A 21,318-nucleotide genomic window follows, 5' to 3' on the forward strand; every position below is an offset into this window, starting at 1 on the left:
CATTTCCCACAATCTTGAGTTTCATAACAAAGCTCTGAAATAAAAAATAAAAAAAAGGTGCACAGAAACGTTTTTATCCCGAATAGCACTAAGTTTATATTTAGCATATACAAACTGCATATTGCTGACCTAACAAACGGTGAACAGAACCATAAATTATTCCAAATATATGTCATTCGAGAAAGTCGTTGAGGACAAAAGATAAATACTTTTGTGTTCATTTATTGCTCAGAGTACCTTCTTCAGAAATATACAAGTTCATTCAATTTAGAAAACGTTTAGCAGAGATCAGCAATAAAACACATTATGGAACAAATTATCGAACACCACATAAATGGTTTCTAAAACAAATTGGCATGTAAGGTGCTCGTTAGCCACTAGAATACTTGCAACCAGGGAGGAGACTATCGTCAAAGCTAGGCTCACTTCATTCAGAGTTCTTACCAGGCATATTTGGCAATAATTAGACAACAAATGACAACACAAAAGAAAAACAAGCAACATAACATTTATTTGCTGTTCCAATAATTGAGATGTCCCATGTTAGTATAAAGTGGTGGTTTTGGACACTGGGTTTTACTGTTTATACAGTTAGCCTAGTATTAACTCTTAACGAGTTTATCCGTTCAAATAAAGTTATGTACTTTGTATAATAGTGTACTAAGCCATTAGCAACTAGTTAATACTAGAAACTTTGCCAAGGCAATACATTATTTCATTTTTACTACAATTAGGGAAAATGTATAGAACACAGCTTCTTTTAAGAAATATCTTAAACCTGACGTTATTACATGTACTGTACATACCTGCGCCAAGACATTTAAGGTAGACATTTTCAATTAATTTGCAATTTTCATTAAAGTGATAATGCTGTACATCTTCTAGTATCCACACAAAGGTACATTTCTAGTAAAAATGCACTCCTTTAAGCCCTTCACACCCGAAACACTCTTGTGGGAAAGGGAATAAGGAAGCTGCAGTATAGCTCTAAATTTATTCAAACAAAACATCATAATCCTACATCGAAAAATATTTTATCAAAACCAATCACAATTGTGTACAATTTTGCTTCAAGGGTACATGTTGAAATTGCACTTGGCAGACATGATTACGTTTCGTTCCTCCATTTGCTCTTATTACTTTTCAAGTGGTGACAATTTACTCTTTTTCCTTCCTTGCATGTTTATACTTGTCAACATAGGCTCGCACTAGATTTGCCACTTTTGCTGAATTTACTTCTCCGCTCTTACTATGACAAACCTAGGTTTGAACAAAAATGCATGTGGTTAACTTGGCTCAAACAGCAACAATTGTCTTAATAATTTTCAATTTTCTGACCATCTGCAATGTACTTCTCTAGAGACAGACTGCACTTTCACTATAATTTAAAGAATTACGCTCCAAATTAAATCAATTTCCATCACTTAGCTATTCATACGGAGTTCAATAAAGGGATGTATTTATCCCATTCATGATGAAGTAGCTCACTGTAATAATGTGTGTGCTAATCAAGCTGAATGTGCAACAAGCAGGTGACAGATGTTCTCGCTAGCTGACTCAACCTTTCATTGTTTCAAAATAAATACAATAAGTATAGGAAAATTATATATTAACCTTTGAAAAATATTACACTTACTCAAGGAAAGCGGTTACTAGTAACCGATCATCACAAAATGAACGTTCCACCCAGAAATACTTCTCAAACCTCTTCATTTCTGTCCCCTAGGGGAATGTCACAGTTTCTATCCCAAGGCGCCTTCTCAAACCTTCCTTCAGTAGTCAATTAGTAACCCTCAACAAACTCCGTAGCAGGATTAATTACAACAGCAACGCCCTGAAAACGACGTACAGTAGACACCTAACTTAGTCTAGCCCCTTTCTAGAAGTGAAAAGATGGCCGCATTTGCTAAACAAAAGAAAGGTATAGAGTCAAAGTTGCCAGAAACCCTCACACTCAAACTGGACTGGCTTGCTACGAAACCGATTAATGAAGAGCCTACCTCAAAGAAGGGGGACCATAATGTTAGAAAAGAACTGTCTGGGGCTTTTTCTTAATCAATACACTCACTCAGGTGGAAGTAGATCAAGCTTTGTTAGCAGAATGTTTCAAAAGGTAATAGTAATACATACCTGCATTCCTGCTGTTGGAGAAGATTATCTATGGAGCCTCACACTCACAGTGCTAAATGCACTTGGAGTCAAAACATGAATTTATTGCTTTAAGTTCAATTGTTTACCGAATTATGAGGAGCATTTGCTTTAGGAGGCCTCTTATCCCAAACAAGGCTTACTTTTACAATAACACCCAGCTGTTTCACCTTTATAAATTTGGGACTGACAACTCAGACAGTATCCTGAACCAGCTCTCTAGTAAGTTCGCTGTCCTTCATCTAATTCCTTTCCACACACGTCGATCTATAAGCAAATGATACTTCATTAAGCAATTATTCCACTTTTGACGTAGTTTTTCCTGTCAAATGGTGGATCAAACATTTTTTCCTTTGATTTTTTTCTGGCTTCACCCAAACGGTCTATGGTTTTACCCCTAATTCTAGACCTGCTGGGCCAGACTTTCAATTGAAGTTCCTCAGGAAACCTTTCAACCAGTCAACGTGAAAGCTAGATCCCCAGATTCAATGCATCACGCTCCAGTTCATGGGGAAGTAGGCTGGGTGACCTGTAAAGCTGTAACGTCTTTCAGATTGAAAATTATTGTTGTAAACTCTTTTCTGCACTATGAATCGTTAAAAGATTCATATGGCTTGCAGCAAGCATCATGTATGTTAAATGCAAGATTGAGGTAGAAGCAGTTTTAAACATGTGGCTCGATCCTCTGTCCTACTCTATCCTGCTTAGCCTATGTGTCAACACTATGTTTTACAAATGTGAGCCTGGCACATCAATGCACACTTATCTTCTTGAGTGATACTTTATGTAAAGGCCAATGGTGCTCCTTCAGCTTTAGTGGAATGTGCCACAAGTTGGACCTGTATATGTCTGACTTGTTTTCTTATAAAATGTTTGAAGGCAATGAGCAGTTCATTCAGACAATTCAGTTTTTCGACTGCCTCTGCATTTTGTTTTCATAAGATAAAATAAGTTACTTACCTTCATGCTCTTTCTGGTGGATACTCTACATAACTGCAGATCCTCAACCTTCTGAAACTCTCCCAGGTCCCAGACTGGATCAGCGTACACTTGTGAAATTTAAGTCCCACCCTGAACAGTGACCTCAGCTTTTTCCACCCCCTCAGATGCAGTGCATGGCTGCTGAGATTAAAATGAAGGCTGGCAGTAAGCCACGCCAACGTGGAACCTTATTAAATGCAAAGACCACTGCACAAAACATGGACAGTCAGTGAGGGGAGTGTTGAGGAATCTTTAATGAGACTATCCATAAAGAGTGCTACTGAAGGTTAAGAAACCAATTCTTCCGATCGATACCTCTATCTACATATTCCTCACCTTTGGAATTGGTGCCAAAGCAATGTCCCCCTTAAAGGAGGAAGGTCTGAAGAGTGTAATAACAGTAGCAAATTCTGTAGGATCCACAGGCTAAATAGTACTCCCTGAGAATCGATACAGTGGTTGTAGGAAGCTGGCTAAGTATTTACTATCTCAAAATGAGAGATTGTGTGCACAGAGTCCAGGGGTTCCCCAAGAGGCTTGGCAGCGGCAATAATAGAAATGCTCTATTTGTGGTAGTGTGGTCGACCAGTTAGGCTTATCAGAGGGTAGTGTTAAGCACTTGTACACAAACTGGTAATAAATGAGAACACAGACTGATATCAATGGAGGGACCTGGGGGTCACTCAGATGTTGCAGGCAAGGCACAGGGGGGCTTCTCGGGCCAGCCACCGACTGGGTAAGGGTGAGGGCCGCCTGCTGGTCACTTCTGCACAGGTGGTTGGTTCTTCTCGAGCTGGGGGTGCAGTGCTTCTTCCAGGCGTCTGGTTTCTTCTTTCTGGGCAGTCGTGGTGTCCTCAGGATTCCCTCTGCAGGAGTCGTCGTGGGGGTGCATAGAGGTTAGCCATGGGTGGACACGTCGTCAGAGTCACCTGGGGATCCTCTCTGGGACGTTGGTTTCTCTGGACACGGGCCAGGGGCGTTGGGTGCAGAGTGGTGGGGACTCACACTTCTGGAGTGAGGTGAGAGTCCCTTTAAAGATAGTTTCTTCTTGCTTGAGGTGGACAGTTCCGCTGTCCTCAGGAGTTCTTGGTCCTTTGTAGTTGCAGGGCAGTCCTCTGAGTCGGCAGAGGTCGGTGGGCCTGCATGATGTGTGGCTCGTGCAGGTTCTTTGAATGAGGAGACAGGCCAGTAGGGCTGGGGCCAAAGCAGTTGTCGTCTTCCTTCTTCTCTGTGGGGTTTTCAGGTCAGCAGTCCTTTGTAGGTCATCAGGAATCTAAATTCCTGGGTTCAGGGTCGCCCCTAAATACTAAATTTAGGGGTGTGTTAGGGCTGGAGGACAGTAGCCAATGGCTACTGTCCCTGAGGGTGGCTACACCCTCCTTGTGCCTTCACCCTTTGGGTAGGAGGGCATATCTCTATTCCTATTGGGTTAAATCCTCCAAAGCGAGATGGAGGATTTTCTAAGGAGGGGGTCACATCAGCTCTGGTCACCTTACGGGTGGACCTGGCTGATGGGGTGACTTCTCCTGGTTTTTCTCATTATCTCCCCGGGCGTCCTGCCAAAAGTGGGGGCTGTATCCGGGGGAAAGGCATATCCACTAGCTGGAGTGCCCTGGGGTGCCGTAGCACAAGGCTTGGGCCTTTGAGGCTCACCAGTAGGTGTTACAGTTCCTGCAGGGGGAGGTGTGAAGCACCTCCACCCAGGACAGGCTTTGTTCCTGGTCACAGAGTGCAAAAAGGCACTCACCCCATGTGGCCAGAAACTGGTCTGGAAGTGGCAGGCTGGCAAAGACCGGTCAGCCTTGCACTAGCAGTTGGGCTGGCATACAGGGGGCATCTCTAAGATGCCCTCTGTGTGCATTTCTCAATAAATCCTACACTGGCATCAGTGTGGATTTATTGTGCTGAGATGTTTGATATAAAACTTACCAGTATTCAGTGTAGCCATTATGAACTGTGGAGTTTGTGTTCGACAAACTCCCAGACCATATACTCTATATGGCTACCCTGCACTTACAATGTCTAAGAATTGGCTTAGACAGTATAAGGGCATAGTGCTCATTCAGCTATGCCCTCAGCTGTGGTATAGTGCACCCTGCGTTAGAGCTGTAAGGCCTGCTAGAGGGGTGACTTACCTATGCCACAGGCATGGTACTCTGAGGGGAGTGCCATGTCAACTTAGTCTTTCTCTCCCCACCAGCGCACACAAGCGCTGAGGGAGGGGTCCCCAGGGTGGCACAATACATGCTGCAGCCCTTAGAGACCTTCCCTGGTCACAGGGCCCTTAGTACCAGGGGTAACGTTTACAAGGAACTTATCTGTGTGCCAGGGCTGTGCCAATTGTGGAGACAAAGGTACAGTTTTAGGGAAAGAACACTGATGCTGGGGCCTGGTTAGCAGGGTCCCAGCACCCTTTCAATCAAAGATGGCATCAACAAAAGGAAAAAAGATAGTGGGTAACCATGCCAACAGTGGCATTTCCCAACAGTGGTGCCTTGACAAAGTGAGGACAGAAGGCATATGTACAAAATGGAAATATTCTGAACAAGGGCCTTTCTTTGCTATCTTCACCCTAATGGAAGGGACACTAAGACCTTCAAGAGGTTTGTTTTTTGTTTGCCAAAGCCTGCAAAGAAACGAGTAGTTGATCATCAATGTGGTATTCCTCAGTCCTAATAATGTAGAATCTAAGAGCATGTCTTGTGTCCAAATGGTGTAATTCCCACCCTCTTAGATGGATGTGGTGGACGGAAGACCTACGTGCGCAGGTGAACCCACTGTCAGAAGAAAGGATCTTCAAGTCCTAACAACCAGTTTGTCAGGAAAGAAGTTCGTATATGGAGGCTAAACCAACAAGTTTTTGCAGCTTGCCCGTGGAATGTGAGGAAGTGATTACAATGAGGAACACAGTTTTCAAAGAAAGTGCAGAATAGAGCTTTGGAACAGCTCAAAAGTGAACAGCAGTTCTTCCTGCAGCATTATCATCAATGCAAGGACAAATATAACAAAGTTATTTTAGAAAAAACAGGTGATTTGAATAATGAGAGCTGATCAGGCAAAGAACGAAAATCAGCCAAATTAGGATGTATATGCCACTCTTGGCAGGCAAGATGACGTTTGCTGAGTGTGTCTGCCCTAATGTTTAAGAAAATAGTTGACAAGCTATTGAGCTCCAGCCAGTGCCACAGCCCCAAAGCCTCAAGTAAGAGAGCACATGAATCCACCTCGCTTTGCTGGTTTGCGATACCACATGGCAGTAACATTGTTCAAGGGAACCTAGACTGACTTGCCTCTAACCAATGGCAGAAATGCCGTGATGGCCAACCAAATGGCACACACCTCTGGCACATTTACCTGAAGGCGTTGCACTGACAGACTAAAGACCTCATACTGCACTTCATACATGTGACTTCCACAGCCAAGAGATTATGCATCTGTCACCACGGTGGCCACCAGAGGGGGGATACAACAGCAGGTTGGCATCTTTCATCCACCACTGCAGGTCCAGAGGGGCATAAACGTAGACCTTGACCAAAAACCTTTCCAGTGTGGGGAATAGTAGAGCAGTAGGTTCCATTAAAGGACCTGCATAAGACACTGAGCAAAAAGGTACAGGAAGATAATAGCTTCAGAGAACTGTCAAGGAGGAAGATCATCTTTGTCCTGAAACACTGGTAAGGGAAAGGGCTTCAAAGCGACTGTGTATCAAATTAACCCAATAGTACGGCCTCTTAGTGGTCTAGAATGGGGGACTCTGTGTCAATTCCCAGACTAAACAGCAGCGACATTGTACTATGCAAGTGATTCGAGACCAGCTGAGGTAAGCCTGTCTTAGACAGTTGTCGAAGTATGGGAAGTTGTGCAAAATTAGTGCATCCCAACACAAAAAGCGAGTATTTCTCGTGGGACTGCAGTTGCCGGTTAATTACATGAAAGAATACACCCTGCAGGTCCATGGACCCTACCAAGTGCTAATGGTCCAACGCCAAAAGAACTTGGACAAGGGTTGTCATTTTGAACTTCCCCTTTTGGAGGAATACGTTCAGACCACTGAGGTTCAGAATCTGCTGCGGGCTTCTGTCCTTCTTGGGACCAGGAAACGATGGGTGTAAAGTCCAAGCCCCTGCTCTGCCTTGGAAACTATCTCAATCACACTTTTGGCTAGCAACAACACCACCAACATGGAGAGAATTTGAGCATGATCTGTCAACGTGAGCATCAGAAACAAGGGTACATAAGAGGAAGCATCCAGAAAGGGTAGAGCATGGACAACTTGAAGCTTAAGCGTCTCCATAAAAGCTGGTAAACTGCATCCAGGCATGCTTGTGGAGTGGATGACACTGGTTTCCCTTAAGGCAGGTAACATATTTGGAGGAATCCATGCCAAAACTTCACATCTGCCTGACTGTCAGCAACATCAGCAGAATCACAAGTGTCATTGTGGGAAAGTAGGACCTTTCTGACATGGCTGCCCCCACTTTTTGCCCAGTGTCAGTATGTTTTGATTGTAGCACACTGGGATCCTGCTAACCAGGACCCCAGTGTTGGTGGTCTCACCCCTGAATTTAGTTGGTAAGCAATTCTTACACTCCACAACTGGCATACTGGTGCACCCCTGTAAGCCCCTGATATATGATACTTAGGTACCCAGGGGCATTGGTACACCAGGGGTCCCCCATGGGCTGCAGCATGTATTATGTCACCCATGGGAGCGCATGCAAACTGTGTCTACAGGCCTGTCACTGTAGCCTGTGTGAAATGGTGCATGCATCTTTTACCCGAGATATAAGGTTTACCTTATATCGCGGTCACTGCACTTTGATCCTGTAATTACCCCTAAGATAGGCCTTTCAGGCCAAGAGCATGGTGCATGGTTCAAACTGTGAAGTTACCCCTGCATGAGCAAAGGTACCCCTACAAAACCTAGCCTCCATTTTCTGGGCTTTGTGTGTGCAGGGAAACCATTTGAAGGTATGTAGTGGACACTGGTCATTACGAGATGTCCAGCTACATAATGGTTTCTCTGAACCTAGACATGTTTGGTATCAAACAAGTTGGAATCATGCAACTACACCGGTTCCAGTGTTAGGTGGATGATACCATGTACTTTGGGGGTTCTTTAGAGGATCCTCCATGTCTGCCTGTTCAGCCTTGCAGGGTCTGCATGCAAGCCAGTGCTGCTTCTGACCCCAGACACTGTTCTGCCCTCCTGCTGCTGAGTGTAACCCAGGCAGGGGAAGGCAGAACAAAGGATTTCCTTTAGAGGAGAGGTGTTACCCCCTCTCCTTTAAAAATAGGTGGCTCTGGGCTAGGGTGGGGGGGTTCTCCTGAGCACCACCAAACTTCTTTGAAAAGCACATATGAGCCAGTCTTCCAAAACCGGTTTCTTCCAGTGCATTAGCCCCCTTCGCTCATGCTGTGGCGCAAAACACACAAAGAAGAGGGGACTGACCTCCCTCCTATCCAGTTCCTCCCCACGCGGGTGCCCCAAGCTCTGCCAGGTGGCCACTTGATTCTGCCATCTTGGAACCAGGATGAGCAGAGGCACCCTGGAGCAGCTGACAGGTCAGTCCAGTTGTGTAGCATCCCTGACCCCCCTGCCTCAAGTATCACAGATCCAAGACCGACGTCCTCCCTACAACCGCTGCAAAGTGGGCATCCATCATTTTTGTGGTGCTGAGTCCTCCTCGTAACTCCCTGTGCTTGCTGCCACAGGGTCCTCCCGGGGTCTCCATTGATTCTTGCTGGCTCTCCACTACTGAAGGCCGGTCCTGACTTACCTGTAAAGGTTTAGTCCCTCGGACCTTGTTGGTCCCAACTAGTCAAACTCTTTGTGAAACCCTCCTTTTTTGCATTTGCCAAGGCTTGTTGGTGGTCCTGCTGATCACTGACCCCTCTGTATTTGACAACCGGCGTGGGACAGCTTGTTGACAACTCCTGGGAATCTTCTTCATCGCCTGGATGAAGCAGCTACATCTTCATGACAGCCGTCCAACAAAAAAGCATCCACGAGAAGGGTAGGCATTGCCCTCCAGAACCCCCTGGATGACGCCGGCTGGTTTGGACTCCTTCCCCTCGCTTCACAGGTGCTTCTTGCTCGGAATCCACTCCTGGGTTCTACCAAACTGATCCCCGGATCACTGTATCAGCTGGACAGCCAAGGTCCCCAATGACTTAAACTGTAAGTTCTGAGACAACTTCACACCTATGCTCCTGGGCTCCCTGATGCAGGTACTCAACCTCTCTGGGTATCTAGAGGTGGGGGCACTCTTGTCCCAAAGGGTTTCCTCGTGTTCTTCTGGGAAGGGCCCATTTCCAACCTTTTCCGAACTATAACTTACCCAATACTATCCTATGGGACACCCAACACTAGGTAACACATCTACACACGGGCTCCTGGGGAATACTTGCTTCCTACCTTTGGTGTTCTAGTACTTCCCCGGTCCTTAGGATTCTTGAATGTCAGTCTTGGTCAGCTGTGTCTGTATTTACCCATTTATTATGTATATGGTTTGCTCTCAACTCCATCCCTCCGCCCCTAGAGGGGCCATGTTATTATATACTTGTACCTACCTGTTTTGAAGTATAATTTTGCATATTCATATCTCAGTTAGAAGATATACCAAAGTTAGTTTAGTGCCTGCGTGTTAATAAATAATACCTTATTTTTCTAGCATGTGGTGTGGTTCTTTCTTGTGTGTAAATCATTGACTGACTTTGTGGTTATTGCAATTGCTTTACACCCTCTCTGATAAGCATTAGCTGCTCCCCACAGCTACACTTTGAGAGCTGTGGTTATGAGAAACCAAACACCATCAGTAAGGGTTGCCTGGACTCAGTGAAGGGTACATCACCTAAAGGTGTACACCATATACTGAGCCAGTCTCCTACAGTCATCTCCCACAAGGTATGACAACATAGAATCCTATAGAAAAAAACAATGTAAAGCTTGCCAAAGTGTCGGAAGAGTAGAATTTACTGCCCACATCACCACTATTTTTAGAATCCTTATCTGGAGAAATAGAGAGGAAAGAATTTTGGTTAGCATTACAAGTGGAGGCTTGCACCATGAAACACTAAGGTGCTAGTTTACAGTCACTAGCTAAGGGACAGCTAAAAGCCGGATCAGAAAAGGGTTTGGCCGAGGTTGCCAATATAGGGTCAGTAAAAGACTTGTTGAATGGCAAAAGCCCTCAGCCCCTGAAAGCATGAATCCTGAGGGTGGGAGTAAGGGGGAGCACTGGGTGGTCAAACAATAGCCATTAAACCTGGGAAACAGTGAACAAGTAGAACCTTGCTGGGAACCTCCAGTTGCAGCAACAGCTGCAGAATTTAAGTTGCAAGTGGGACAACAGCCAGATTCCGAAAAATGTGAACTATTTTGCAGAAAGGTTGGGGCATACATAAGGAACCCACTCTCTTTAGGATGGATTATGATGGTCATTCTAGACGCAACAATCAGGTGTAGAGGGAAAGACATAGTGGAGTGTTTGGCTGGCGACTGTGGTGCCCCAAGTGGTTTCTAAATTGTAAGTGATAGAAATAGCCCACAATGTCCCAGTGAAACATTTATCACCTGGGCTCACCCCAACCTTTATTGACGGTGGACCTGTTACACTATTGATACAGTATAGTGCTTATATTTCCAGACTAAACGTCTGTGGTCCAAACACAGTAATGGTAAAAGAAATATGAGAGGAAAGCGTGCACTACATGCTGCTGTCTCCAGCAAAATTAAAGGTGATAGCTGGAGACTGGAAAATATTCTTTACTGAGCGCAAGTTGGTGTAGAACTAGTTAGAAACACATTAGATGTGGAAAGAATCTAATCACCCAACATCCTCCAATGCAAAGCATTGAAGAACCAGGAAATCCAGACTCTGTGGAATTGTGACCATCATGGGGTCAGGCATGAGAGGGCAGTGGCAATGGCGATAGTGAGTGTGCATTAGAAGATTGCCATAAAATATCTGATTGATGACTGCTGGCTCACTTGAAGAGGCCTCTGATCTCTTGGTTGCTGCAACAAAATGTACAGTCTTTTGGTGAGTAAGCTGTGCTTACAGTCTATTTGTGAGTAAACTCCATGGTGGGATCACAGATCTCTTCTGATTGAAGTGCTGAACTTCTATGGGTGGTACACATTTACATAAAATTGATGATGGAGGTAATGCGGAGCTGGCAGATGAAGACAGAGAATTCCCTCAGTCACAGAGAAAAGTTAATACTTGCATCATGCTAATTTCTCAGGAGAGTGTAGGAGGCTGGCTCAGTATATGGCGTACACCTATAGGTGAGGCACCCTGTACTGACTCCGGATAACCCTTAGTGATAGTGTAGGTGGCTCTAGATAACCAGAGTTCTCATAAGGGTAGTTGTGGAGAGCAGTTAAGACTTATCCAATAGGGTGTAAAATGGTTGTAAATACAACACTTGCACCTGTGTCCCTGCAGGCCCCAGCCTCAACACCATCGATAAGGGGATGTTACCTGTACTTAACCATATTAAGGGGACAAGCAGCTTGGGTGGCAATGTCGATACCACCCTCAGAAACCAAAATTGCCTCAGTGGTCTCCTTGACTAACACAGAGCCCACTGCAGTTTCCATGGTGAACCCTGCTACACCCTTGAACTGAGTATTACTACCAGTGCTATTGCTAGGAGCACTAGGTGTAGAAGTGGTAGCGGTAGTAGCAGGCTTGATGCTCTTTTTAGGACTGGTGTCACCTGTCCTGTGGCCTTTTTGTCTACACAAGTAGCAACTAGGTATCTTATTGTGGGATGAGGAAGAAGAGGGCTTAGACCCACCCCAAGAAGAGTTTTTGGGACCTGATGAAGACTCCTTTTTACCTTTATATTTGTCCCCACCTTTCACCTGATTCTAGAAAGATTCTTTCTTCTTCTGGTCACCCCAGGTGTGTGTTTTCATACCCTCTCTGGTACGAACCCATTTGTCTGCCATCTTTCCCAGTTCTTGGGGAGAGGTCAGATCTGAGCCCACCAGTTTGTCAGAATAGCAGTTGTTAAGAATGTGCTCCCTCGTGATAAAGTTATACAAGCCCTTAGAGTCATGCACATTACTACCATGTAACCAGCCTTCCAGAGCCCTGACAGAGCTGTCAACAAAAGGTACCCATTCTTGGGAGGAATCTTTAAAGGTTTTCCTAAACTTGATCCTATATTCTTCTTTGGTCAACCCAAACCCATCAATGAGAGCACCCGTAGGCACCTGGAAATTGTCTGCAGCTTCCTCCTTGACAGTTAAGAGTTTGTCCCTCCCCTTGTCAGTAAAGGAAAGCCACAAGATGGCTGCCCACTGCCTCTGAGGGACCTTCTGAACTATACAGGTCCTCTCAAAAGCAGTGATCCACTTGTAGATGTTGTCTCCAACCTTATAAGGTGGGACTATTTTGCAAAGAGTCCTAGGAGTCTTCCCTGACCATGGTCTCTCTATAGCTGTTGCTGCTGCCACCATGGGGTGCCAACCCCAAATTCTAGCTCTTCCTCTCCACTGCCAAGCCCTCTCTATCTGGGACTAACTGTTGCTGCTGCAGCCTCAGGTTGACCTGTTCTAGTTTCAGTCTACTGAAATCCCTGTCTAGGGGCTACACCCGTGAACTAGAGTGGTCAGTCTCACCAGAAGCTGCTAAGACGTGGGTATGGACAGATGAGGAGGATGTGTCCCTCCTCCTGGGGACCATTTGCACCAACTACCTGGGAGAAAAAGTAGGCCTACTTGTAAGTCTCCCCCCCCCCTCACTACCATGAGTTCTCTCTAGAGGACTATGGTGTTCCCCAGAAGCTTCCTGGCCCTCCTCAGTGGGATCTAAATCTATCCTGTCTAACACTGGAGGGTCCGTCTCTACTTCCTGCTCTTCCTGGCCCTCTGAGTTTTGAAGGTCACATTGGAACAATAATCCTAGAATCGCATACTTAGATTCTTAGGCTGGCGGTGTCCTCTGTTGAAGGCATGTTACCTAGAGTAGTGTGAGTGCACTTACCTACTCTAAGGTTCTAGACTTTCTAAAAGTTTAGAGGAAGGGCTATGTTAGACCCTCAACTCACCTAAACTAAAAGTGTGTCCTACACTTTAGTAGTAGGGATTTCTAGACTTTTAGTTTAGGTGAGTTGAGGGTCTAACATAGCCCTTCCTCTAAACCCCAGCACCACCAATGTAGGAAGCTGGTCCAGTGTGTGGTGGACACCTATGGTGTTACACATTATACTGGGCCCAGGCAACCCACAATTAGTTAGTGTTATAGTGTCAAGACAGCCAGAGCTCTCTAGGGCAGCTGTGGTGTGCAGCAAAGACTTAACTAGAAGGCATGTGAAGCCCTTGAAATACCACAGTAGTCACACAGTAACTTAATACGCATGAAAGGAATCGCACAGAGTTACAAAATGAAAATGTCACTTACCCAGTGTACATCTGTTCGTGGCATCAGTCGCTGTAGATTCGCATGTTTTGCAATAGCTCGCCATCTGGTGTTGGGCCGGAGTGTTACAAGTTGTTTTTCTTCGAGGAAGTCTTTCGAGTCACGGGACCGAGTGACTCCTCCTTTTGTCTCCATTGCGCATGGGCGTCGACTCCATCTTCGATTGTTTTTCCCCGCAGAGGGTGAGGTAGGAGTTGAATTGTAGTAATAGTGCCCATGCAATGGAGTGACTAAGTATGTACCTATTTAAGGTTGAGATGATACATATACAAATAGTTGAAGGTAACTTCCAAACTGCTACAGGCTCCCGGGGAGGCGGGTGGGCACATGCGAATCTACAGCGACCGATGCCACGAACAGATGTACACTGGGTAAGTGACATTTTCAGTTCGATGGCATCTGTCGCTGTAGATACGCATGTTTTGCATAGACTAGTAAGCAGTTATCTCCCCAAAAGCGGTGGCTCAGCCTGTAGGAGTGGAAGTAGTTTGAAATAATGTTCTTAATACGGCTTGACCTACTGTGGCTTGTTGTGCGGATAACACATCTACACAGTAGTGCTTGGTGAATGTGTGAGGCGTAGACCATGTGGCTGCCTTACATATTTCTTGCATTGGGATGTTTCCTAGAAAGGCCATGGTAGCACCCTTCTTTCTGGTTGAGTGTGCCCTTGGTGTAATGGGCAGCTGTCGTTTAGCTTTAAGGTAGCAGATTTGGATGCATTTAACTATCCATCTGGCTATACCTTGTTTTGATATTGGGTTTCCTGCATGAGGTTTTTGAAATGCAATAAATAGTTGTTTAGTCTTTCTGATGTTCTTTGTTCTGTCAATGTAATACATTAATGCTCTTTTGACATCTAATGTATGTAGTGCCCTTTCAGCTACGGTATCTGTCTGTGGAAAGAACACTGGAAGTTCCACTGTTTGATTTAGATGGAACAGTGAAATAACCTTTGGCAAAAATTTAGGATTAGTCCTTAGGACGACCTTATTCTTGTGTAGTTGTATAAAAGGTTCTTGTATTGTAAACGCCTGAATCTCGCTTACTCTTCTTAGGGAAGTAATGGCGATGAGAAATGCAACCTTCCAGGTTAGGAACTGTATTTCGAGGGAGTGCATGGGTTCAAAAGGTGGACCCATAAGTCTAGTTAGGACAACATTTAGGTTCCATGAAGGAACAGGTGGTGTTCTTGGTGGTATAATTCTCCTAAGGCCCTCCATGAATGCTTTAATGACTGGTATCTTATATAGGGAAGTTGAATAGGTAGTCTGCAGGTATGCAGATATTGCTGCAAGGTGTATTTTAATGGAAGAGAAAGCCAGGTTAGATTTTTGTAAGTGAAGCAAGTAGCCCACTACATGTTCTGGAGTTGTGTGTAAAGGTTGTATTTGATTAATATGGCAGTAGCAAACAAACCTCTTCCAGTTACTTGCATAGCAGTGCCTGGTGGATGGCCTTCTGGCTTGCTTTATGACTTCCATACATTCTTGGGTAAGTTGTAAGTGCCCGAATTCTAGGATCTCAGGAGCCAGATTGCTAGATTCAGCGATGCTGGATCTGGGTGTCTGATCTTTTGGTTGTGTTGTGTCAACAGATCTGGCCTGTTGGGCAATTTGATGTAGGGTACTACTGATAGGTCTAGCAGCGTTGTGTACCAGGGTTGCCTTGCCCAAGTTGGTGCTATTAATATGAGTTTGAGTTTGTTTTGACTGAGTTTGTTTACCAGGTAAGGAAGGAGAGGGAGAGGAGGAAAAGCGTAAGCAAATATCCCTGACCAGTTCATCCATAGGGCATTGCCTTGGGACTGTTTGTATGGGTATCTGGATGCGAAGTTTTGGCATTTTGCGTTCTCCTTTGTCGCAAACAAGTCTATTTGAGGTGTTCCCCAGAGTTTGAAATAGGTGTTCAGAATTTGGGGGTGAATTTCCCATTCGTGGACCTGTTGGTGATCTCGAGAGAGGTTGTCTGCGAGTTGATTTTGGATCCCTGGTATAAATTGTGCTATTAGGCGAATTTGGTTGTGAATTGCCCAACGCCAAATTTTTTGTGCTAGCAGGCTTAACTGCGTGGAGTGTGTCCCCCCTTGCTTGTTTAGATAATACATTGTTGTCATGTTGTCTGTCTTGACGAGAATGTATTTGTGAACTATTATTGGTTGGAAAGCTTTTAGTGCTTGAAAAACTGCTAGAAGTTCTAGGTGATTTATATGCAGTTTTGTTTGATGTATGTTCCATTGTCCTTGTATGCTGTGTTGATCGAGGTGTGCTCCCCACCCTGTCATGGAAGCATCTGTTGTTATTATGTATTGTGGCACTGGGTCTTGGAAAGGCCGCCCTTTGTTTAAATTTAGGTTGTTCCACCACAGAAGCGAGAGGTAAGTTTGGCGGTCTATTAACACCAGATCTAGAAGATGACCCTGTGCTTGAGACCACTGTGATGCTAGGCACTGTTGTAAGGGCATCATGTGCAGTCTTGCGTTTGGGACAATGGCTATGCATGAAGACATCATGCCTAGGAGTTGTAATATCATCTTTGCTTGTATCTTTTGTGTTGGATACATGCGTTGTATGATGGTGTTGAAATTTTGAATTCTTTGGGGACTTGGAGTGGCTACTCCTTTTGTTGTGTCTATTATGGCTCCTAGGTATTGTTGTACCTTGCACGGCAGAATGTTGGATTTCGTGAAGTTGACGGTGAACCCTAGTTTGAAGAGGGTTTGTATGATCTGATTTGTGTGATTTGAGCACTCTATTAACGAATGGGCCTTGATTAGCCAGTCGTCTAGATATGGGAACACATGTATTTGCTGCCTTCTGATGTGTGCAGCGACTACCGCTAGACATTTGGTAAAGACTCTTGGTGCGGTTGTTAATCCGAAAGGCAGTACCTTGAATTGGTAATGTATTCCTTTGAATACAAACCTTAGGTATTTCCTGTGCGATGGGTGTATTGGTATATGGAAATACGCGTCCTTGAGGTCTAAAGTTGACATGTAGTCGTGTAGTTTTAGCAATGGTAATACTTCTTGTAGTGTGACCATGTGAAAGTGGTCTGATTTGATGAATGTGTTCACTATTCTGAGGTCTAGGATTGGTCTCAGCGTTTTGTCCTTCTTTGGTATCAGAAAGTACAGTGAGTAAACTGCTGTGTTTATTTGTGTGTTTGGCACTAATTCGATTGCATTCTTTTGCAATAGTGCCTGCACTTCTATCTCCAGGAGATTGGAATGATGTTTTGTCAAATTTTGTGCTTTTGGTGGTATGTTTGGAGGGAATTGTAGAAATTCTATGCAATAACCATGTTGGATAATTGCTAGAACCCAAGTGTCTGTAGTGATTTCCTCCCATGCTTTGTAATAATGACTTATTCTTCCCCCCACTGGTGTTGTGTGGAGGGGGTGAGTGACATGTGAGTCACTGCTTAGTAGTAGGGGTTTTGGGGCTTTGAAATTTTCCTCTATTCCTAGGGAATTGCCCTCCTCTATATTGTCCCCGAAAACCTCCTCTGTACTGTCCCTGGTAACTGGACGGTGTTGCCTGTGAGGCGCTGGCTTGTGTGCTCTGACCCCGAAACCCCCCTCTAAAGGGTGTTTTACGGAATGTGCTGTAATTCCCTCTGCTCTGCGGGGAGTAGAGTGCGCCCATGGCTTTAGCAGTGTCCGTGTCTTTTTTGAGTTTCTCAATCGCTGTGTCCACTTCTGGACCGAACAGTTCTTTTTCGTTAAAAGGCATATTGAGAACTGCTTGCTGAATCTCTGGTTTAAATCCAGACGTTCGGAGCCATGCATGCCTTCTGATAGTTACAGATGTATTAATTGTCCGTGCAGCTGTATCTGCAGCGTCCATGGAGGAGCGGATTTGGTTGTTGGAAATGGTCTGTCCCTCCTCAACCACTTGTTTTGCCCTATTTTGTAGGTCCTTGGGCAGATGGTCAATGAGATGTTGCATCTCATCCCAATGGGCTCTGTCATAGCGCGCAAGTAGTGCCTGGGAGTTAGCGATGCGCCACTGGTTTGCAGCTTGTGCTGCGACTCTTACCAGCTGCATCGAACTTGCGGCTTTCTTTATCTGGGGGTGGTGCATCTCCAGATGTGTGGGAGTTGGCCCTTTTCCTAGCTGCTCCTACAACGACAGAGTCTGGTGGCAGCTGTGTAGTGATGAAAGCCGGGTCTGTAGGAGGCGCCTTATACTTCTTTTCCACTCTTGGTGTGATTGCCCTACTTTTGACCGGCTCCTTAAAGATTTCTTTTGCGTGCCGGAGCATACCAGGGAGCATAGGCAGGCTTTGGTAGGAGCTGTGGGTGGAGGAGAGTGTGTTGAATTAAAAAGTCATCCTTGACCTGTTCTGAGTGGAGGCTTACATTGTGAAATTGTGCTGCTCTAGCCACCACTTGAGAATACGCAGTGCTGTCCTCTGGTGGAGATGGCTTCGTAGGGTATGCCTCCGGACTGTTATCTGACACTGGGGCGTCGTATAAGTCCCATGCGTCTTGATCTTGGTCACCCTGGCTCATGGTGGTGTGAGCTGGGGAATGTGATGGAGTTTGTGCTGGTGAGACGTTAATCACAGGTGGAGGAGAGGGTGGTGGGGTAACTTTTTTCACCACTTTTGTTTGTGGTGTTTGTTCAGTTTGGAACTCCAATCTTCTCTTTCTTCTAATAGGGGGAAGGGTGCTTATTTTTCCTGTCCCCTGCTGTATGAAAATACGCTTTTGCGTATGGTCTACATCCGTTGAGTGTAGTTCCTCCTCAAACCTATGCTTTTGCATTTGGGAGGTTAGCGAGTGCACTTCTGTATAAGAGCCTGAAACTGGGTCGGTTGCAGTTTGTTTTGGCACCGAAACCCTGTCTGCATCTTTTTTCGGCTCCGAGGTGACTTTTTTCTTTTTCGGGGCCGAAACCTCTCGGCGTCGATCTTCTTCGGTGCCGCTGTCTCGGCGTCGAGCCGGGTCTACACCGGTATCTCGGTGTCGATGCTTGTCTCCAGCACTTTCTCGGTCCAGAGAAGGCTGCGTGCCGGTGTCTCGACCGGAGTCGGACGATCTCGGCACTGTTTGGGCCTTTTTCGGTGCCGACGGTCGGTCACCGAATTTATGGGTCGAGCCATGGCCTGGTGGCAGTGGCGTCCCCTGGGCCTTGTAAATCTTCTTCTGAGTGGTTTTCGACGTCCTACTCACGGTTTGTGTATCGTCGAATCCTTCGGAGTCCGATTCTTGGATCGAAAAGGTTCCCTCCTCTTCTTGTTCCTCGAACTCCCGGTGGGCTGTCGGCGCGGACGCCATCTGAAGTCTTCTGGCTCAACGGTCTCGGAGAGTTTTTCGGGACCGGAACGCACGACAGGCCTCGCAGGTGTCTTCGCTGTGCTCAGGTGACAGGCACAGGTTGCAGACCAAGTGTTGGTCTGTATAGGGATATTTATTGTGGCATTTGGGACAGAAACGGAACGGGTCCGTTCCATCGGCGTTCTTCTGCACGCGGTCGGGCCGACCAGGCCCCGACGGGGGATCGAAAAAATTACCCCGAAGGGCACCGGAGCTCTTCGATCTTAGACGCGGTGTTGAATCTAACTACGCCGACCCCGAACGCAACAATACCGACGAAAATCTTCCGAAATTAGCTATCTTTCCGTTCCGAAACTCGGAGCGACAGGAACACGTCCGAACCCGATGGCGGAAAAAAAAAACAATCGAAGATGGAGTCGACGCCCATGCGCATTGGAGACAAAAGGAGGAGTCACTCGGTCCCGTGACTCGAAAGACTTCTTCGAAGAAAAACAACTTGTAACACTCCGGCCCAACACCAGATGGCGAGCTATTCCAAAACATGCGTATCTACAGCGACAGATGCCATCGAACATAAAGATACTTTATTACAGGCACACCAAACTAGAATATGATTGGTATATCTCCCTCTGGAGGTATGAACACAAAAAATATACACTGCTAAGTTCTCAGGAAAAGCATAAATTAGCAAGGGACCTATTGGGGTGGGGTGGGGGTGGGGAACGTGGGAGGGTCAAACCCCTGGGGCTGGGGGAGAGTGGAAACCCAAAAGTTAAGTACCTACAAGATCCACAGCTGCCGGGTGCAGAGAGGTAGGTTACCCGGTTTTCCCGTAGGCTAACATGGGGACATCGTGGTTGGAGAATGCAGAAACAGGACCGGACCAGTGGAACCCAAGGACGGATTCCAGATGAGGAGGACCTGCAAACAGGGGGACAGAGTACAGTCCACACAGTAGTGTCCAGGTAGGCAGGAGCTAATGCCCACACTTCTATAGGTGAAGATCCGGAGAGACTGTGATTGGTGAAGTCCAGCAGCTGCAGAGGAGTCCCTGAAGTCACCTATGAGCTGTCCCTCGATGATCGACGGATTGCAGATGGGTCAGTGGTCAGGGATACCGCCAACAAGCACAGACAACTGCAAAAGGAGCTATTGGATGTTTCTCAGAGCTGTGGAGGACCAGCAAGGTCCTGGGGACTCGACCTTTGGAGGGGAGTCAGGGCTGACCCTCATTATGCAGGAGATCCAGCAGAAGAAGTCAGAGCCCCCAGAAGCAGACCACTTGCAGCAGGCACAGTAAGTTGCAGAGAGGCCCAGCAAGCACACCTAAAGAGGAGTTCCACATCGCTGGAGCAGCAGAGAGGAGACTGTCCTTGCAGAGGTAGAGGGGTGGGGGCTTGGGCTACTTGGAGCTTGAAGATCCCTCAGAGCAGGAGTCAACAAGCCTTGGTTGGTGCAACAGTCACGGTGCACAGGGATTCTGTCCCAGTGGCAGAAACAACGGATGACACTCTACCACGTTGGACAGAAGGCAGAGCGCACCCAGGTGATCCCTCAGAGCCACGACCTGTGTTGGAGACTTTTCGTAGATCCGGCAGACAGAAGATCACCACCAGCTGGACGTTGTTACCTTAGGTGCCTGCAATGCAGGGGAGTGACTCCTTCACTCAAAGGGGGATTCCTTTGTGGTACAGCTGACGTCTTGCCGAACCCAGAGGATGTACAGCCATGGAGATGTTGCAGAATGCTGACAGGAGCCGCCAAAATAACGTTGCAAGGAAAGGTTATCTCAGGCGGTGCAGTCTTGTTCTGTTCCTGTGTAGCCCAGCAGCGGTTCCAGGGGCCAGAAGCAGAAGATGTCTTTGTAGAGAGTTTCTGGTGGAGTCTTGCATGACAAATCTGGGGACCCGTCCTCAAGGGAGTCCCTAAATAGCCCAAAAAGGGAGTTTGGTCACTCTCTGGGGGGACCACCTAGGAGTGGTTACTGACATAAGCTACCTGGCCTACCCAGTTAGATGCTCCCAGAGTCCTCTGCACATCTTGTTTCCAAGATAGCAGACCCAAGTGGCCACATGGAGGAGCTCTGGCCACCACCCCAGAGGTGGAGCCGGACAGGGGAGTGGTCACTCCCCTTTCCTTTGTGTGTTTAGTGCCAGAGCAGGGACCAGTGGTCCCTAGACTGGTGCAAACCAGATTATACAAGGAGGGCACTAAATACACCCTTCAAAGCAGTCTGGTGGTGTGTTTGGAGGCTACCCCTTCCCAGCCTAGTAACACCTATTTCCAGAGGAGAAGAGGTTGCACCCCTCTCTCTCCTACAGGAAATCCTTTGTTCTGCTGGCCCCTGCTAGAGCTGGTCAAGCAGCAGGAGGGCAGAATTGTGTCTTGGGGGCTGCAGCAGCGTGGACTGCCCGCAGACTCTGAAAGACTAGTAGGAGCAGAACTGTAGCATCCTCTATGGAAACCCCA

General features: G+C 46.4%; 1 protein-coding gene across 2 annotated transcripts in view; it reads right to left on the reverse strand.

Moving 5' to 3' along the window:
• Positions 1-206: 206 nt before the first annotated feature.
• Positions 207-21,318, reverse strand: part of SCAF11 (SR-related CTD associated factor 11) — an 828,633-nt gene continuing 807,521 nt past the window's right edge. For both annotated transcript variants that reach the window (XM_069229083.1, XM_069229082.1), the window contains one exon: positions 207-1,260. In XM_069229083.1, the coding sequence (XP_069085184.1) occupies positions 1,159-1,260 (102 nt within the window). In that variant the 3' untranslated portion in view covers positions 207-1,158. The remainder of the gene's footprint in view (positions 1,261-21,318) is intronic.

The sequence above is a fragment of the Pleurodeles waltl genome, chromosome 4_1 (genome assembly GCF_031143425.1).
Source record: "Pleurodeles waltl isolate 20211129_DDA chromosome 4_1, aPleWal1.hap1.20221129, whole genome shotgun sequence".
Taxonomy (NCBI): Eukaryota; Metazoa; Chordata; class Amphibia; order Caudata; family Salamandridae; genus Pleurodeles; species Pleurodeles waltl.